The sequence below is a fragment of the Diadema setosum genome, chromosome 6 (assembly GCF_964275005.1).
Source record: "Diadema setosum chromosome 6, eeDiaSeto1, whole genome shotgun sequence".
Taxonomy (NCBI): domain Eukaryota; kingdom Metazoa; phylum Echinodermata; class Echinoidea; order Diadematoida; family Diadematidae; genus Diadema; species Diadema setosum.
The window spans coordinates 11,163,632-11,184,592 of NC_092690.1; the positions used below are offsets into that span (position 1 = coordinate 11,163,632).

Below are 20,961 nucleotides of genomic sequence, written 5' to 3' on the forward strand. Positions count from 1 at the left end.
ACATTCTTACCACCTATGAACTTTGACCTTGATACAAAGACAATCATTCGTCTCTGGCAGCTTGGCCTTTGGAGTATTACGTCACCAACTGCAACAGTTTGGTTTTGCGTCTTTCTTTATAATGACAGAAGCTTGATATATGACTACTGGTATAATTTTTAGCGATTATAAACGATTTGACGATCGCAAACGACACGATGCGAGGATTATGTCATCGGGTGACTGAAGGTACGCAATGTTTTCCTGTAAAACATCCAGTTATATTAAAAGCATAACTTCATGATTCCTGGATTTTGAAGAATACGATGTGGTAATTAATGAGGATTAAAGAAAAATCCAGTCTACCAAGTAAAAGATAATCTTCAAAGCAAACAAACGAACTAGATAAAGACACCAATCACCGCCTTTCTTGTAATGCGAAGTTCGAGTTCGATTGATGTCATGTAAAATTATGTACATAATAATTATATTTTTGTTTTTATGTATAATGCTATTCATAAGACACAGACGTACTGGTCTCTTAAAGCTATTTGCTGCCTTCATATCAACTTCTCAAATTCACTAGGCCAGATCAGTGGTGATTACTGAACATGTCATCCTTGTTTGCATACCAGAGAGATAACTCGGGTTACCACAGCACAACTCTCTAAAAACTTATTTGATTATCGCAGTACACTGGGAAACAAAGTAGCTCGTTCCCTCTGTTCTGCGATGAAATAAGAAAGTTAAATTGGACGAACAGAATGACAAAGGTGACAAAGGTTTCATCTAAAATCGGATCCAGTGTAAGAAAGTTGTCGAATGTGAAAGTTTCCATTTTTGTATGAAACACTAACATAAGTTGTAACTGCATAGACATCCTCACGTCACATGTCATTCACAGATGCATTCACAACTTTTCATAATAAGTTATCTTTTTAAACTTAAATCGGTAAGAATAGCCTGTTTCCTTTTTATCAAGTTATACTCCTGTAACCTTGCAACGGCGACTTACAGGTATAGGAAAAATTCAGTCACTAAAATGCATCCACCGAATATTGTACATATTTTATTTTGTGAACAACATGATGTCATCGTCTCTTTCAGCATACTGGCAACTATTATTGTAATCATAAATTTGGTGAAAACAGCTGAAATTTGAACATTTCTTTACTCTCTCATTTTTCTGTCCACTCTGATGAAACGTCTACCATTTTGTTCGTCAGATTTAACTTAATTCCATCCAAGTCCACTAGATTGTGGTGTGGGCACGAGCTTTAATCCGATCCTGCTTCACCCACGTGTATGATATCATAGTAGTACTGAGGCACTAGATTTCTTGTCTGCTTGTTGGTAAATTGCTCTTAAAAAAGAACTCTCTCTAAATAATTATTGTGACAATCAAGCGTTTTCGACAATCATTTCCATCGATACATATTATGAAAGAAAACATGCCAAGAAGACAAGCTCTTACGCATTTTATGTCAGTGCTATAAGTTATCCCAGTTATGTTCGCATAATGCCAACCCAAGAGTGTGAAGTGGATGTAATCTTGTGGAAATAGCGATAACGTGGTTATGAACACTGGTTACAAATGAAGATGTCTAAATTATGTAACTGATTGAGATGGACACTCCATCGACTCACATCATGATCGTCATTACATGGTTTGAGAAAAAAATGATTTGCATCCACGTGTATTTCGTCACTTTTGATCAAATAATTTGTTTGTTCTAATTACTCCCACTTGTACACTATACTTACTTCAAATGTATAGAGTATCGTGATACGCAGAAGCATTAAAGAAGTGTATAAATCACAATCATCTAATTTTGCACGTTTCGGTTGTTTTTTGGTTGTTTTGACATGATACTCCTGGGTCCAACTTCACTTCAGATGTTGGGATAGCAACTCTTGCTAGAATAGCGATTGCCCACAGCAACATCCAATCAAGAAGCTGGATTCTTCTCATTACCATGACAATTGTTATCCCAGGAAGAGTTACCATCAAAGCAACCTCTCATGAAATGGGGCCTGTACACTCAATTCATTACCTATTTTCCCCTCTTACTCTTTTACACACCCGTGAAAACACTCAGACAAACCCGTACACATACTCGTTGAACTTTTCAGACAACCGAACAAAAAAAAAAAGATTGCTTCTTCCAACGTTACCTTTTTCTTCTTTTATTTTCATATAGAAACAAAAACAAAAGATAGTCCAAAATGGACATTTTATGAATGACGTTTCCAACATTATTACTATTCTGTAGGAACAATAACACCATGAAGAATGATTCAAAGCATTAACTGTTCATTTTGGAAATGTGTATAGGTGTCTTTGTTCAAACTCATGCATACCTACGTAAGTAAATACTTCCACTTATTAATAAGAGGAATTAGTACCGAAAGCTAATCTTTTGCCTACTGACAGACTGATACGCACAATTCTTTGAGAGCTGGTAAAATAGTTCCGCCCGATACTTATTCCTGTGTCTCTTTCTTAATGCATGCAATCTTTGCTCATGACATCATCACAAAAACATGGTAGAAATAACGGAAAGTTGTTTTTGCTTTGCGATGTTGAATCTATATCTGCCATGTCTGCAGTATTAGCTTCAGTTGGATACCAAAGTTTTTTAAATTTGACGTAGGAGCCAACAATCTAAAATGTCATTCACAGCCTCGAGACTCGTGGAAAATAAACATACACACAGTAACTGTCCTGGAGATGAAGTTATCTTATTACTGAGGAGCTGAAATATTGATTCATGTTGGCCAAATATACTGCGGGCCGGGTCGCTCATGTAATATATCGTTGCAAACGCACTACGGAGGTGGCCTGGGTGATGTTAAAAAGTCAAACTCTGAACAACTGAATAGACGAGGAGTTTTATGGCTTGATGACGTCATAAAGTGTACTACACGGAAACATTGTTATAACGAGATCACCCGTACCGTTGGTTTAACTTCATTTTAAGCGCTATCTCGTTCTACAATGCTTAAAAATTATAGACCAGCACAGTACAGCGCTGTACATAAATGGAAAATTGCGACTGCCGAATTCACCTCATTAAAGCGGTAACTCGTTGTAAGCGAGCTCGTTATAGCACGGTTTCCCAGTATGACATCATTACAGTGCACTCTCGCTATAACAAACATGGTAAATAAGGAAATTCCGGTTACAACAAGGTAAAAATTCAGGCAACAACATTATCCGCTCTATGTATTGTTATTGTTTATTTGTTCGGTTATAGCGAAATTTCGATATAACGAAAGGAAACTGCCGGTGCCGAGTACCACTCCCGACCTTCATCTACTACAAAATCCTCAGCATGGTCTCGTCACAATCCAGACTCTTACATTAGGATTTCAGTTCGTTTCTTGAAGAAGCTTGTTTTAATATGATTTCAAAACAATTAGATATGAGTACCTAACATATATTTATGTTTTTTTTTTCTTTTTTTCTTTCTTTTTTTTGGGGAGGGGGGCACTGTTATGTACAGTTATATGCCTAAAGCTTCCGAATATTTACTTTGTAGGCGTGTTTATGGCGACGAGGAACTCACATAACCTGTTTTAATGCAATGTACGTTTCATCATTTAGATTCATTTTGCGTGCATTTGTTGATCATTAAGGCAATCGTCTCACAACATAATATATCTGGTTGTTAGAAACGACATCTGTAAGACATGATTTGATTTATATATGAAATAAATGGATTTAGTGCTATCCACCTCGATTGTTTTGTTTCGGTTTTTTTTTTCATTAACTCATCATCAGTCAAGTCCAACTAATGTCAGTTCATAACCACATGAAAATGCTTCAAAGTAACTATAAATGCGTATATGAAACGTGCGGAAGGCTTCTACAATATCACGCCAACGTACAAAAGAGAAAGGTATGCAAAAATCATTCACGATGTAATATAGGCCTACATGTAGTTGTAATTAATGGTACAACGGTCGGAATAGCTCTTTCATTTCGTTTACTTCATCGTGTTGAGTCATAGACAACAATCACGCACTTCGCGCTCTACAATTGAAAAAAACAATAGAGAATATCTAGGCTTCATAGTTAAGTATATCACAGAACAAACTTTAATTCTTTTGGTAAATGTATCTTACTGTTTTAGACAATTCTGAAAGGTTTCTTGCTACACTTATGCTATCGACTTTAAATCACGTAATATTTTTTATTAAAGGTACCATTAACCCATTGAAGACGAAGTGATTTTGCTATAACACGCATTTCCCATAAACACATGCTCGAGATATGCTCTGGTCTAATCTTGAACGGATTATGTAAACCACCGCTGCATCGTCAACCATTTTGAATAGCAAGTGCGTGATGACGTCACAAACCACATACATTACTCCAACAAGTTGCTTGTCCAACTCACACTTTCTATTCCTCTTAAGTTGAAAGACGATTGCTGATGTCCTACGGCCATGACGTAATAGAGGACGCTCGTAAAAGAGCGAGGTGCCGTAGATAAACCAGAAATAGCTGGTCGATCTGTATTGGAGCAATGGAACATGATTTTGCAAAACAACAACAACAACAAAACACACTCGCAAAAAAATGAAAAGAAAAACAAATTGTCGATATTCGCAAAAAAGGCTATAGGCTCCTATGAGAATTGAAGGCACAGGGAGTTTTATCATGTACGCTAAATCTGTCAAATTTCTAATACAATATGCTAGCAGTGATACCTTCTTTAAGTGCAGCAAGTGAAACAAGCAGCGCAATCTGTTATCACCAATGCGGGTTGATGGGTCATTAGCTATATAGACCTTCGGCATCTCGGATATTGCATTTATCAGGCTATGGAAGTGGAATGACAAACACACAACACACGAAAACGCGTCGGAATACAATGTACAAGTTTGCGCTTATTCAGGTGAGTTTGACTATGTTTTGACTTCCTTGCAAATCAAAACGTTGAGAAGTATTTCTTCTAATCGTATAGACCATGGAGTGTGTAAGGACATTCTGTTGTATAGAGGCTTTACTCCTCCTGTTATTGCTCTGATCGGGAAAGGGCAAAAAATGCAATCTCATTGTCAGCGATTAAAGCAGCAAAGCTTCTCTCCGACAGACCGATACCCCAAGAGTCAAACCCCTTACGACATTGTCGGGTGGGGACCGTCGAACTGGCGATGTGGCTTCCGTCCTCGCCATTATATTTATCCAACATAACCTGCGCGGCTGTCGCCTGATCCACGCTGTGGAATGAGAGGACCCAGAGGTTTCCCTGTCGATCGCAAGATACCCGTTCGGTGCGCGCCAAACCCGTTCGCTGACACAAGCTGCCCTCAGCGTCGAAAGTGAGAACAGCGTCGTCTGCTACGATCAAGATCTGGCCGGACGCGGAGACGGTCATTTCCGACACGCCGCTTGGGATGGGGTAGTCGAGGTCAAGCCGACATGAAGCACGCCCTCCCGATGGTGCGAAGACTACTACGAGGGCTTGTTCTGGGATGAGGAGAAAAATACTGTCGTGGATGTCGACAGCGATGGCGTCTACGAAATCTTCTCCTTCGATGTCGAATGTAACCTTCCTCTGGAGTGGCGACCCGTCTGACTCGTACATGTGCAGCCTGTTTTTCCTGGTGAGAGTCACGAAGCGTCCATCCGACAGCACACCGACATCCCTGGCGGATATGTTGGCCTGGATTTTGAAGCGACCCCCGTCGGCGTCGAACACTTCCATGCGTCCGTTACGGTAGCCGGTGATGAGACCGCCCTTAGAGTCGGTTGCCATGGTTTTTAGATCACCTGATATTTCGACGGTCCTCGTCAAGAAGCATCTCTGTGGACGCTGAATGTGCACAGACATGGCTGCATGTGGAGGCAAGTTGTAGGTGAAAACAGAGGAGAGTTTCACTATTCAACAGAAACTTATGTCTTGATGTTTGAGTGCAATAGAAAGAAAACGTTCCTCATACAGTACTAAGTTGGGAAATGATTATGAGAAAGAAATTGAAGTCGATGAAATGTGGACTACTTTGCTGGGTCAAGATAACATGCAATACATTTCTAACTGGGATATTTGAGACCCAAGTTGCTGGGGTTTTTTTCAGATCTCGGCCGCTGATGGCGCGATCGCCACAAAATTTTGCCTGAACATAGAGCCGGATGTCACAATTACAAGATTACATGGTCATACAAACAATTGAAAAATATTGTTTTTCTATTTTTTATAAACTAATTATGCAAATGTATGCGTGAAATCATATTTTCACCTGTATTTCCATTAAAGAGACTGACTGCAAGGATTGCTAAATTTTGGTGTCAGAATTTCTCAAGATACATGATTTTCTTGTAAAAAAAAGCACAATCAAAATAAATTTCTTTTATTGTTTTCTTAATTTCTTATGTATTTAATTGTTTTTCGACCTTTTGTTTCTGTTGATTTTTACCAAAATTTGTTGCAGGCACTTTTTCAAGCTTATTTACATTTGAAATGATTAATTTCCATGATTAATTTCCATGATTAAAAGTTGAAATAATCTAATCCATATCAATTTATACCAAAAAACCCCATGCAACCAAACAAACACAATTTGCATTGGATATGCAGACGATATCATGAATTTCGGGTTGCATTGCATATGCAAAACATTACGTAACTTCAAAACGGTTAACCCGGACGTCGCAAATTTGGTTTCAAAATATGCATGTAACTTCAATGACAAAAATCATGAAACGACGTGGCAGAATCCTTGCGCGTTGTGGAATCATGGCGCGAAATGTCGAGGGGGAGTCAATTTGACCCCCCCCCCCCCAGTTTTCATAGGTTTAAAGTAAGTTTTATTGGACTCCAAAAACAGATACACCCAAAGATGGCAATACCTTGAGGTTATTACCTTTTGTATTCCTAGTCCCCCTTGCCTGTTTAGATCTTTGGTCCTGCATTTCCCCGATGTGAAGGACCAAGGACGTTGGTAAAGGTAGTTTCTCGAAGCGCAGATTCTTGATGGTATTGAGAAGCCGTCTTTCCTCCATTCTAGACGGGACCTTCCTTGCCAGTCCCTGTTTCATCCGCTCCGAATATTCCTTGAATCCAGCCACAAGCTCCTGTGGACTTGCATCCAGCAATTCTTCTGCCGAGCCAACGAGTTTGGTAACCATCGAGATCGCGTCTGCTTCCCTCGCCATTTGTTCGTCAATCAGATTATTGAAAGAGCTCCTTTTCATTTCAATTATTTCCATATTACCTTCTCTCGCTCCACACAGCTTGCTGTGCATAGCTCGTTGATGCAAGTCATAGGCTCTCAGGATTTCAGCCACCACAGCGTCTGCCTTGTCATTCCCAGTTTTCCTCATCGTCTGCAGGTCTGTCAGATAGGCGGTGTGAAGCTCCGTCCACTCCGTCGCCTGGCCAAGGAGACGGACGGTCTCATCCGTCCGTCTACGGCAGACTTCGGCCAGAGCTTTGATTCGACGAGGGTGCCCGCCATGATCTGAGAGCGCGCATTCTGGGCAGACGACCAGTTCACACTTTTCACAAAAACGACTGCATTCAATCTGAGGATGTACCTCGCAGAAACACTTGCCTACACTCACCTTTTCGTAATGTGAAAGCGCTTCCAAGGCTTTGTTGACGAATAGATTCGATTTAAGGTTTATTCCACCATACAATGGATAGGGTAATGTTGTCTTTTCGCGGCACATCGGACAATCTACGTGGTACGTGAACGAATAAGACTTCTCGAGACTATTGAACGTACATTCAGTATGGTGCTTCAGTCCATTTATACACTCTTTGCAGAAGGTGTGCATACAGGACAAGATTTTTGCGTCTTTCATCCGTCCTAGACATATCCCACAGTCCAAATGCGAGGCGATAGAGTCTTTGAGCGTGACCAAAGACATTGCTCTGATAGATACGGCTCCTAGTCGATTCGATCGCTGTAAACTAGGCCGTGTACGTGTACCAGGTATGCACTGTAGTCTAGTTAGGCTCATAGATTAACCTTCATAGTATCGAAGTCAAAGAATGCGAATACGTATTTCACATTCTGACTCAGACAGAATCACGTAAGATTTCCATCACTCTGCAACACTCATGGACAAACACGAGAAACAGACGAACCATGCAGAGCAGTGTGATGCACATATTATTGTGAGCACTCTTCGTTGACAACGGCCAGGCCAGCACGCGACACATGGATTTGTAGGCATGATGAATGCCTTTTCCCTGACCTGCGGGTCATTGCAATTTTGCCGCGATATCCAGGCGTTTTATGATTTTTCACAAAAATCTTTCAATAGATCTATCCCACTCCCCACCCCCCCCCCCCCCCCCGTCGTTAGTAGTCTACCTTTGCATATACATCTATTTGTACACAGAAGAAATGAAAGACATCTCAAAAAGGAAAGGATGATGATAATTAAAACGTGCACACATTAGGTAATAACTTTAACATAGGACCTACTGTGCAAAAGGTGATACGTGAGTGACCTGGTAGGCCTACTGAGATGAGTGAACATTGACACGTCGGTAATTTGACGGGAAAACAAAATGTTATTTCTTTCATTATCCTGAATAAAATTAGAGATATGATTATGACATTGGTGGACCTCGTATAGAGAGAGAGAGAGAGCCAGGGAGGGGGGGGGGGGAGATCACAAAAACACCAACTTAATTCGTACAGTCCAGATCTGAACCTGACGTATTATAATTGATTAAGGATAGACCAAGAAACCTAATTAATTTCATCACACGTTGTTTATTTTTCAATAAGCCAGTTCGGGGTTCCACTTTGAGCATGAGCAGAAAAAGGTCATCAGTACCGGCAGAGCATGTTGGTTTTTTTATTCACAGAGATAAGCATCTGTGATGTAATGATTATTCAAGTGATCATTATGAGTGGTGCTTGCTAGCACATCCACCTGACAGCAAATGCGATATTTGACAATATCAATAGAAAAAGATTGTTAATACATTCAATGCGAAATAATGAAATGGATGCTTTCCAAAGTGCTAATTGATGGATCATTCTGGTCACCTGGTCTACGCAAGTTCATTCTTTCTTTGAACATGACTGATGAATTCCATAAATTGTTACGTCGGGTAAGCTGAAATACCTTCTCTCGCTTGAAAACTCGTGGAGTGCCTAATCAACTGAGAAAGAAGAAAGGTCATTTGTACCGATGTGCCCATGAGCTAACCCCGAACTGGCTTATTTGCCCTTGTCTATTATAATAATCTTATTCTACAGTCGATTACAAACGACTAAAAAAAGACTATGAAAGACCTCGCGGTGAAAGTGAGACGAAGAAACCGGGGAATTCCCACTTATATGACTTATATGTCGCAGAGCACGTGTGCACTAAAAATTGCGAATGGTCTCGAGCGCGAGCGCGATTCACACGAGAGAGGCGTTCTATTTTCAACGAGACGAAGCCGGGTTGAATAGTACGCCTCATCTTTCATCGAGTGCGAAATCTCGTTCCATTTTTCGATAAAGACCATACACTATTTTTTGTTTTATACAACATAAATGTGATCTTGCTGGAATTGTTATTTTTGGGCCCTATACACTCAATTCAATACCTATTCCTCCCTCTCCCAACCAACAACAAACACAAACCCATACACATACTCGTTGAACTTGTCAGACAATCGAAAAAAATAAAGATAGATTGCTTCTTCCAACGTTGCCTTATTTTTATTCTATTTTCATATAAAAACAAAAACAATAGATACCACAAAATGGACATTTCATGAATGACGGTTCCATCATCGCTGATCATTATTCCTGTTCTGTAGACACAATAGCAACAGGAAGACTAGTGATTCAAAGCATTAACTTTTTATGCTTGAAATGCGTTTAGGTGTCTTTGTTCAAACTCATAAATAAGTACATACTTGCACTTATTAATAACAGGATCTAGTACCAAAAAACGAGTCTTTTGCCTACTTTTATGCATAATTCTTTGAGAGCTGCTAAAATATTTCCCGATATTGATTTCTGTGTCATGACGTCATCACACAAAGCACGGTAGAATGAGCGGAAAGTTGTTTTTGCTTTCCGTCGTAGAATCTACATAAATACATCTGCTGAATTAGCTTAACCTGGTTCATACTAAATTCTGATACACAGGCCACCAGGTTCCCGTATGGAACGGGTTAACATGCATGGTGCCAAAGTTTGTTTGTGTGTGTGTGTGTGTGTGTGTGTGTGTGTGTGTGTGTGTGTTTGTGTTTTTTAAATTTGACGTTGGGGTCTTCGATCTAAAATATCATTCATAGCCTCAAGACTCATTGAAAATAAACATAAACACAGCAAATGTCCTGCAGATGAAGTTATCTTAATACTGAGGAGCTGAAAATTGATTCATTTTGGCCAACTGGGTCCGGGTCGCTCACGTATATTGTTGCAAACGTAGCATGGAGGTGGCTTGGGAATTCCTAAACACAAACTCTGTACAACTGAAGAATAGACGAGGGGAGAGAAAGCTTGATGACGTCATAAAATGCAGTACACGCAACCCGTTATAACGAGGTCTCCAGGGTCCCGTTTTATCAAAAGATAAAATCGATTATAAATTCCCTTACCTCACAGACTGCCAGAGACTTATGATAGAAATCAACTATATAATCAATTATAACTCTGCATAAAACAGGGCCAGGATCGTTGATTCAACCTCGTTATAAGCGCTACTTCGTTAGGGACCAGTAGGATACATTTAATGGAAAATTGGTACTGCCGAATTCACCTCATTGCAGCGGTAAGTCGTTGTAAATTTTAATAAAACGCGGTTTCGCTGCATGGCATCATCACTACTCTTATATCTACATTGTGACACTTTCCTCGGCATGGTCTCGTCACAATCCAGACTCTTACATTAGGATTTTAGTTCAATTCTTGAAGAAGCTTGTTCTAATATGATTTCAAAACAATCAGATATATCACGTAAATTGCACTACAGCGGTATCCTTGGTCATGTTAAAAAGCCAAACTCTGTACGATTGTACAACTGAATAGACGAGCAGATATACGGCTTGATGACGTCATAAAGTGTACTACACGGAAACCTCGTTATCATGAGGTCACCAATGATCGTTGATTTATTCTCGTTATAAGCGCTACCTCGTTCTACAAGGCTTTATAGAAATTAGAGACCAGCACAATACAACGCTGTACGTAAATCGTATATACGCTGTACGTATATATCTTTTCATTTTTAAAGCGCCATGAGCACTGAAAAGTGGACCTGTGCGCTATACAATTACCGGTAGCCACTATTATCATTATCAAATGGAAAGTTGCGACTGCCAAATTCACCTCACTTATATAGTTACAAGCGAGCTCGTTAAACCGCGGTTTCCCTGTATGACGTCATTACCACTCTTGCATCTACAACGTACACTTTCCTTGGCATGGTCTCGTCACAATCCAGACTCATACATTAGGATTTTAGGTCGTTCCTTGAAAAAGCTTGTTTTAATATAATTTGATAACAATTAGATATGAGTACCTAATATAATCAAATGCATTTTTCTAGGGGGGGGGGGCATTGTTATGTAGTATTATATGCCTAAATCTTCCGAATATTTATCTTTGAGGACGTGTTAATGGCGACGGGGTATTCACATATACGGTAACCTGCTTTGATTAATCCGCAATTTATCATCACTTGGAATCATTTTGCATGCATATGATTACAATTTAAGGCAATCGTTGTATACTTTCTGGTCATGCTGGTTGTGAGAAAGGACATCTGTACACATTAAGACATAATTTGATTTAAATATCAAATAAACGGATTTCTGCCATGCACTTTGAGTTACGACCATGCTTTTTTTTCATTAACTCACTATCAGGCAAGTCCAACTCATGTCAGTTTATAACCACATGAGAATGCTACAAAATAACTACATTGTATAAATGCGTATATGAAACGTGAGGAAAAATTCTACAAGTAATATCATGCCAATTTACACAAGAGAAAGGTTCATAGATTAACCTTCGGGTATCGAAGTCAAAGAATGTACAGTGTAGTTACAATTGTCTGATTATGGTATAACGGTTTGAATGGCTCTTCCATTTTCGTTTGCTTCATCGTGTTGAGTCATAGACAACAATCATGCATTTCGTGCTTTACAAATAAAAAGAAATCAAATACAGAACATCTAAGATTTGTAGGATATTACAGAACACTCTTTACAACTAACTAATTTGGTAAATGCATCATACTGTTTTATACAACGCTGAAATATTTCTTACTATACAACTGTTATCGATTGTTTATCATGTAACATTAACCCATTGAGGACGAACTGATTGTGCGAGGGTAACACGAATTTCCCATAACCACCTCCTTGAGTATACTCTGGTCTAATCTTGAACAGGTTAAACGATCGCTGCATCGTCAACCATTTTGGATAGCAAGTGCATGATGACGTCACAAACCACATACATTACTCCAACGAGTTGCTTATCAAACTCACACTTTCTATTCCTCTTAAGTTGAAAGACGACTGCTGCTGTCCTACGGCCATGATTTAATGGAGAACGCTCGTTAAAGAGCAAGGTGCCGTATAGATAAACCAGAAATGTCTGGTCGATCTGTATTGCAGCAACGGAAAAAAGAATTGCAAAACTAAAAAAGAAAAAAAAAATCACAGACAAAAAAAGAAAAAAAAAATTACCGATGTTCACAAAAAGGCTGTAGCCCCCAATGAGAATTGAAGGCACAGAGAGATATTTAACCTGTCACATTTCTAATATAATACACAGTGAAACCTTTTATTTTTTTAACTGCTGCAAGTGAACCAATCAGCTCCATCAATGCGGGTTGATGGATCATTAGCTGGACTTTCGTTATCTCGGATATTGCATCAACAGATTATGGAAGTGGAATGGCAAACACACAACACAAGATAGCGTGTCGTGCGGAATACACGTTTAAGCATCAACTGATTTTGACTATGGTTTGACTGATGCTTGCAGGTCAAAACGATGAGAGGCCTCTCTTCTAATCGTATAGACCATGGAGTGTGTATAAGGACATTCTATAGAGGCTTTACTCCTCTTGTTATTGCTCTGATCGGGAAAGGGCAAAAAATGCAATCTCATTGTCAGCGATTAAAGCAGCAAAGCTGTTCTCCGACAGAGCGATACCCCAAGAGTCAAACCCCTTACGACATTGTCGGGTGGGGACCATCGAGCTGGCAATGTGGCTTCCGTCCTCACCATGATATTTATCCAACATAACCTGCGCGGCTGTCGCCTGACCCACGCTGTGGAATGAGAGGACCCAGAGGTTTCCTTGTCGATCGCAAGATGCCCGTTCGGTGCGCGCCAAATCCGTTCGCTGACGCAAGCTGCCCTCAGCGTCGAAAGTGCGAACAACGTCGTCTGCTACGATCAGGATATGGCCAGACGCGGAGACTGTCATTTCCGACACGCCGCTTGGGATGGGGCAGTCGAGGTCAAGCCGAGATGAAGCACGTCCTCCCGATGGTGCGAAGACTACTACGAGAGCTTGTTCTGGGAAGAGGAGAAAAATATTGTCGTGGCTGTCGACAGCGATGGCGTCTACGAAATCTTCTCCTTCGATGTCGAATGTAACGTTCGTCTGGAGTGACGACCCGTGTGACTCGTACATGTGCAGCCTGTTTTTCCTGGTGAGAGTCACGAAGCGTCCATCCGACAGCACGCCGACATCCCTGGCGGATATGTTGGCCTGGATTTTGAAGCGACCTCCGTCGGCGTCGAACACCTCCATGTGTCCGTTGCGGTAGCCGGTGATGAGACCGCCCTTGGAGTCGGTTGCCATGGTTTTTAGACCACCTGGTATCTCGATGGTCCTCGTCAAGAAGCATCTCTGTGGACGCTGAATCCGCAAAGACATGGCTGAATGCGGAGCCAAGTTGTAGATAAAGACAGAGGAAAATTTCACAACTCAAGAGAAACTTCTCTATTCACATTACGAGCACAATATCTACAGTGAGAAAGTATTCCATTCTTATACATATAGAAATTAAAGGCAAGAAAAAAAAAGGAGTAAAGCCAATGAAATTCAATAAGGTGCATCATTACAAATCAGCATTTTACTCTATTTTGGTGGATTGATTGTCTGAGGTGAGAATATATCTTGCATGGTATTACTTGGTAGCATGAGGATCTCACGCAATAGGGAGGCTGGCCGGACTCGAATATAAGCGGTAGTCTCCATAAGGAATTGTGTACAGCTTAAACACTGATCTCTATGTAAAGTACATACACAGCCGAAGAATGTCGACTGGTCAGAAGTTGAACGCTATACCGATGACCATGCGCTGAAGGGAATATTCAGTTATAGCAGGCCTGCGCTATTCGTGGTCTTTGAATACACTCTGGTGGGCAACGAACGAAGATCGACTAAATCAGGCCAGCACCCTGCTCTCCCGACAATACAGGGGCTTGAAAGTGGGTTTTTATTCCAAACAAAATCTAAATATTTATATAAGATGACGAAAATTGAGATTTTCACCTTTTGTCATGTCATAATTTCTGGCTCCCCTCGCCAGTTTAGATCTTTGGTCCTGTACTTTCCCGATGCGAAGGACCAAGGACGTTGGTACAGGTAGTTTCTCGAAGCGTAGATTCTTGGTGGTATTGAGAAGCCGTCTTTCCTCCATTCTAGACGGGACCTCCCTTACCAGTCCCTGTTTCATCCGCTCCGAATATTCCTTGAATCCAGTCACAAGCTCCTGCGGACTTGCATCCAGCAATTCTTCTGCCGAGTCAACGAGTTTGGTAACCACAGAGATTGCATCTGCTTCCCTTGCCAAATGTTCGTCAATCAGATTATTGAAAAAGCTCCTTTTCATTTCAATTATTTCCATATTACCTTCTCTCGCTCCACATAACTTGCTGTGCATAGCTCGTTGATGTAAGTCATAGGCTCTCAGGATTTCAGCCACCACAGCGTCTGCCTTGTCATTCCCGGTTTTCCTCATCGTCTGCAGGTCTGTCAGGTAGGCGGTGTGAAGCTCCGTCCACTCCGTCGCCGTGCCAAGGAGACGGACGGTCTCATCCGTCCGTCTCCGGCAGACTTGGGCCAGAGCTTTGATTCGACGCGGGTGTCCGCCATGATTTGAGAGAGCGCATTCTGGGCAGACGACCAGTTCACACTTTTCACAAAACCGACTGCACTCAATCTGAGGATGTACCTCGCAAAGGCACTTGCCTGCACTCACCTTTTCGTAATTTGAAAGCGCTTCCAAGGCTTTGTTGACGAATAGATTCGATTTGAGGACATGTCCAACCAGGGAGGTGGAAGAGATCTTCCATCTCCCTGGTCCACCACGGACTGAAAGGAGTACAGTTGTCTTTTCGCGGCACAATGGGCAAACTAGATGGTACTTCTTCGTGTAAGACTTCGCGGGCCTCGTATATATACGTTCAGTATCGTGTTTTAGTCTATTAATACACTGGCAGCAAAAGGTGTGCATACAGGTCAGGCTTTTTGCATCTTTCATCCGTCCAAGACATATCCCACAATCCAAATGCGAGGCGATTGAGTCTTTGAGAGTGACCAAAGACATGATTCCGGATTAGAATTCGGGTAACGACGTGGAAAAAAAATCGAATAATTATTTCTCATCTAACTCATAATCATCCAACTCCCTACAAGGTTATTGCTATCAATGCGTGTGACAGACAGTTGACAAAACACGGGGAGAGGGGCATATTATCCCGGAGTGCCAAGCTCGATGTTCATAGAAGCAATGCGAATGAAGTTATATTGGCCAACTCTCGTTGGTGATCCAGCTATATATAGCTACATGAATGCAGAGAATGAGAAGTGTGTTTGTAATTATTATCATTTTTCCCAAACCTATTGCAAGCGACTAAAACAATAGGACCTATAGTGGTGAAAAGAAGAAAGTTGGGTATTCCCATTTCGGCAGCCCGACGTGTGCATAACACAAGACTAAACTATTTATTATCCATACTCTTATTGTGGGATCTGTATTTTTATCTGAATGAAACTGATGGGAAATTCTTAATCATTTGAGTTTTAGTTTTATATCTTAAAAAAAAAAATAAAGACCCAAGAGGCCGCCGAGAGGCAAACAATGATACAAATTACTCTGGGGTATTTAGTTCCCTTTAAAGCAATATTTATGTTAGTGTATCTACAGGGAGAGAGAAAAAAGTCATTTAAAGTGAATTGATACTGCATGGTTATGTCATGTAATCTGATAATTATAACAACTTACAAACAAACAAACAAACAAACCCTGAATTGCAAAAAAAAAAAAAAATAATCATCATATTTAGACATTCTTACGTAACAGTAGCAGCGGTCACGTCCACAAAAGGAGAGTGAATATTTTGAAATCGTAGGGAAAAGTCATTGGGAACTCACCATTAAGCAACAGACAGGACACACGGAAATTCGTGTAAAGAGTTGACAGTCTCGAAATTTTGTTTCTTGCAAGAAAAACATAGTACGGTGAGGGCGTCCTGTCAGATATAGTACGGAAGTTGCGCAATTCTTCATCCAGCCGCAGCGGATATTGCGCAGTGAATGGTTGAATGTGAAATCTGTGACGATACACCTCTAGTCTGCAAGCACAAACCCATGTCGGTCGTGAAGGAGTCTGTGCCAATAAAACATCTCTTTCACACAAAACTCAACTGTAACTGTTTCAGACAAACAAAGGTTTCAGACAAATACATCCCCTGTGTGTTGCGCAATGAGTATATTTTGCGTTGTGTATTTCAAAAGGAACGCAAACCCAAAGAGCAATGTGGATTGAGTGAAAGCAGCAACATTGGTAGAACATATCAGTGAAAGTTTGAGGAAAATCGGGCAATCGATGCCAAAGTTATGGATTTTTAAAGTTTTGGTGCTGGAACTGCTGGGTAAGGAGACTACTACAGGTGATGACTACAATAATCATAAAGAAAATAAAAAATTGAATTCAATAAACATTCATTTTCATGAAAATTACACACTCCATCAACTTCATACTGACGTTATGTTAGGGGTAGCACTAATTCACCCTGCTTTCTGAAAGCGGTTAGTCAAGTATTCTTTCATTTTGCTAGAAAAGTGAATTTTTGTGAAATTCCTTTTATATTTTCTTTTGTTGTCCACTCATACGTCATAACCTCTAGTAGTCTCCTCATCCAGTGGTTCCAACACCAAGACTTTAAAAATTCATAACTTTTGCATTGATTGTCCGATTTTCCTCAAACTTTCACTAATGTGTTCTATTCATGTTAATGCTTTTACTCAATCCACATTGCTTTTGGGGTTTGCGTTCCATTTAACAGTTTTAAACATTGTGGACGAGGACAACAGAAAAAGGGCATGCTTAGAAGTTATACTCTCCTGAATTAGAGGTTATACTCTCCTGAATTTCAACTCTAACACACAGGAAAAGCGCTAGGATACAAACATATGACTTATGAATACTTTCATTTACAACACACTCACAAACACACACACACACACACATACGCGTCTATGGTGGAAACCGAGGACCTATTTTACCCGTTAGAATTTTACCACATAACCGAGGACCTGTGTGTCAGTAGGACTCTTGTCAACCGAAGACTCATTCGTATATTACCATCCAACCAAGGACTAATTACGATAATGCTAATCGAAGACCTACAAACATGTACCCCTACATGCAAAAGCATGCAAAAGCAGACCGTTTGGAATGGTCTGCGAACCGAGGATGTCCTCGGTTCTCTGTGTGTCCTCAGTTTAAATGTTAAGTTTGTACTTGTGTCCTCGCTTAACACCATGGGTAAGCGATTACACACACAATCTCACAAACACACAAACACATACACAATCTGTATAACAGAACTTTAATCTGATTCAGAAAACTTTAGAAATCACGTTTTCTTACGTAACAGTGGCACTGGTCATGCCCCAAAATGAGGGCGAATACATTGGAATGGTAAAGGAAAGCCATTGGAATTCACAATAAAGCGATAGGCAGGTCATGGCGATATATAGGGATCGACGTAATACTGAGGAGATAGTTAGACCATAATAAAGTGGAGAGATGTTTTTTCTTGCTGTTGTTGTCTTGCTGTGCGAGCATGGCACGGTGAGGGCGCCCTGTCACATACATTGCAGAAATTGAGCAATTCTTTATTCAGCTGCAGCGGATATTGTGCATTCAAATAATGGTTGAATATGAAATCTGTGACGATACACCCCTAGTTTGCAAGCACAAACCCATGTCGGTCGTGAAGGAGTCAGGCTGTGCCAATAAATCATATCTCTTTCACAATCCTCCACTGTAACTGTTTCAGACAAACTAATACACCCCCTGTGTGTGTTGCGCAATGTGTATATTTTGCGTTGTGTATTTTAAGTTTTAAACATTGTGGACGGGGACAACAGAAACCATGGCATGCTTAGAAGTTATTGGCTCGAATTCACGAAGGTGGTACAAATGAAACCATGGTTTTAAACCATGGAAAAAAAAAAAAACAATGGAGCGCCAAGTGTAGCATGGATTATTTCGTTACGAAATTAGTCATTTCGTCAATGAAATGACTATTTTGTCATGAAATGACAACATTTTGTAACTTAATGAACATTTCGTCCATGACATGATAATTTCTTTAACGAAACGGTCATTTTGTCGACGAAATGACCAATTTCGTAACGAAATATAGTGTGCGACAATTGGCGCTCCATGGTTTTTGTCCATGGTTTATACCATGGTTTCATTTGTACCATGCACCTTCGTGAATTCGGGTCATTATTGAGGTTATATTTTCCCGAATTTCAACTCTAACAAGCAGGAAAAGCACTAGGATACAAACATTACAACTTATGATACTCTCATATACAACACACTCACAAAAACACAAACGCACACACACACACACACACACCATCTCACAAACACGCAAACACACACACAATCTGTATGACAGAAGTTTAAAGGCATAGTTTACCATTTGCAGATGAAATAGAAACCCAGCATTAGTGCTTTAAACTAGTTCTAAAATGCGAGTTAGGGATAGAAACAACGACTGTAAAAAAACTGAATCCGTATAATCGATGTTAAGTATTGTTAAATACACAAAATGTGAACAATAGTTATAATAAGAATACTTCCAAATTAAACCGTCTACAGTTACGGTTTATTGAGAAAAATACTGATATCTCCTTATATGTTAGGCTTTATTGCACAACTTTTATATGGTAGGTCGTTTTGTGATACAACAGACCTACACATGTGCATCAAATGTGATATCTTGAACATTTTTAAAATCACTGCTCCCAAAGGTAAACTGGACCTTTAATCTGATTCAGAAAACTTTAGAAACCACGTTTTCTTACGTAACAGTGACACAGGTCATGCCCACATTCAAGAAGTGAGCGTGAATGCATTGGAATATGGTAAAGAAAGCCATTGGAATTCACAATAAAGTGATACTGAAAGGCAGGTCATGGCGATTTGTGTATGGGCATCGACGTAATACTGAGGAGGTACATAGCTCGCCTATAGTTCCTCCCTTTTAATGGAGAGATTTTTGTTGTTGTTGTGTTGTTGTTGTTGTTTTTTGTTGTTTTTGTCGTCTTGCAGGGCGAGCACGGCACAGTGAGGGCGCCCTGTCACATACATTGTAGAAACTGCGTAATTCTTTATTCAGCTGCAGCGGATATTGCGCATTAAATGTTTGAATGTGAAATCTGTGACGATACACCCCTAGTTTCCAAGCACATTGTGCCAAAAGCAATGCTTTCGTAATCCTCCGCTGTACCAACTGTTCCCGACAAACTAATACATCCCCCGGGTCGTGCATTGTATGAAAAATCCACCCAAAATAGATTTAAGCTTAATAAGAAAGACTTTAAAAAATCCTTACACAACGTTCCCAAATGAAAAAAAAAAAAAAATCGGATAAGAAATAAGGAAGACATGACATTTTGCAACTTTACATTTCTTCGGAAAACATTTCTTGATCAGTTCTTATGAATATATACAAATGAGTGAGTTGGTGATGTTGGTGCAGGGCCCCCTAGGATAACAGTGTTTAAACCACTGATGGGGCTACCCTGGGTAAAGAAAACTGAATAAATAAATAAATGTCATGCTCTTACAGTTTTTGCGTGTGTTATATATAGAATTCGGAAATATCGTCATTTTTTGATAGCTAATTCAGGTAATTTGCTAAAGCGACATGTATTTGAGTTTACGTTTGTTCTTTCTTTTTTTATAGTGGGTAGTTGTAAGGCAAGTTTTATTTTCATACAGCTGAAATATGACATTATTTTTGTCGTTTCTCTACATGACATGAATAAAAAAATCAGGGGGCATGACACTATCAACTTGCTGATTTGAATATTCATAACAACTGGTCAAAAAGCGTTTTCAGGAATATTTTGAAATTTCAAAATGTCCTAACTTACTTATTTCTCATCTGATTTCGATCATTATTTAACTGTTCTGCAGAGATTTGTTTTCTCTTTCCTATAAAATTGATAAATTTTTGAAATGGATTTTTTCTTCAACAGTTGTTACATTGTGGACGGGGACATCAGAAGGAAGGCATGCTCATCGAGGTTATGCTCTCCAAATTAACACTCTAACAGACAGGAAGAAATCATTACTAGGATACACATGACTTATGAATACTCTCACATCATAACACACACACACACAACACACAGACACACACAAATTGTTTGCATTCCTTAAATGTGGGATTAAAAAAAAAACTTACTTATCCCATCCATTTGATACAACAGACTTCAGTCTAAATACATAAAATTAAGTACAGCACACACAAAAACACAAAACAACAAACAATTTAAACAAACAAACGCACACAGTATACAAACACGAATATATATTCATTCATACACTCATTCATTCATATTTGCATAATATTTTTCATGTATACAACTTAACGTCAGAAAGACATGTCAGGTTGATACATCGAAAATTCACTCATATTGTGCATAATGCTACAGGCTTAGCCTAT

General features: G+C 39.9%; 2 protein-coding genes across 2 annotated transcripts; both read right to left on the bottom strand.

Moving 5' to 3' along the window:
- Positions 1–4,055: 4,055 nt before the first annotated feature.
- LOC140229952 (uncharacterized) lies at positions 4,056–5,747 on the bottom strand. Its single transcript, XM_072310152.1, has one exon. The coding sequence runs from the start codon at positions 5,745–5,747 to the stop codon at positions 5,004–5,006; it is 744 nt and encodes a 247-aa protein (XP_072166253.1). The 3' UTR covers positions 4,056–5,003.
- Positions 5,748–13,033: 7,286 nt separating this feature from the next.
- On the bottom strand, positions 13,034–13,777 carry LOC140229876 (uncharacterized). Its single transcript, XM_072310084.1, has one exon. The coding sequence runs from the start codon at positions 13,775–13,777 to the stop codon at positions 13,034–13,036; it is 744 nt and encodes a 247-aa protein (XP_072166185.1).
- Between the last annotated feature and the right edge of the window lie 7,184 nt (positions 13,778–20,961).

What these genes read in the sequence shown, in the direction of transcription:
- LOC140229876 (XM_072310084.1), bottom strand. Translation starts at nt 13,777, where the DNA reads ATGGCAACCGACTCCAAGGGCGGTCTCATCACCGGCTACCGCAACGGA.
- LOC140229952 (XM_072310152.1), bottom strand. Translation starts at nt 5,747, where the DNA reads ATGGCAACCGACTCTAAGGGCGGTCTCATCACCGGCTACCGTAACGGA.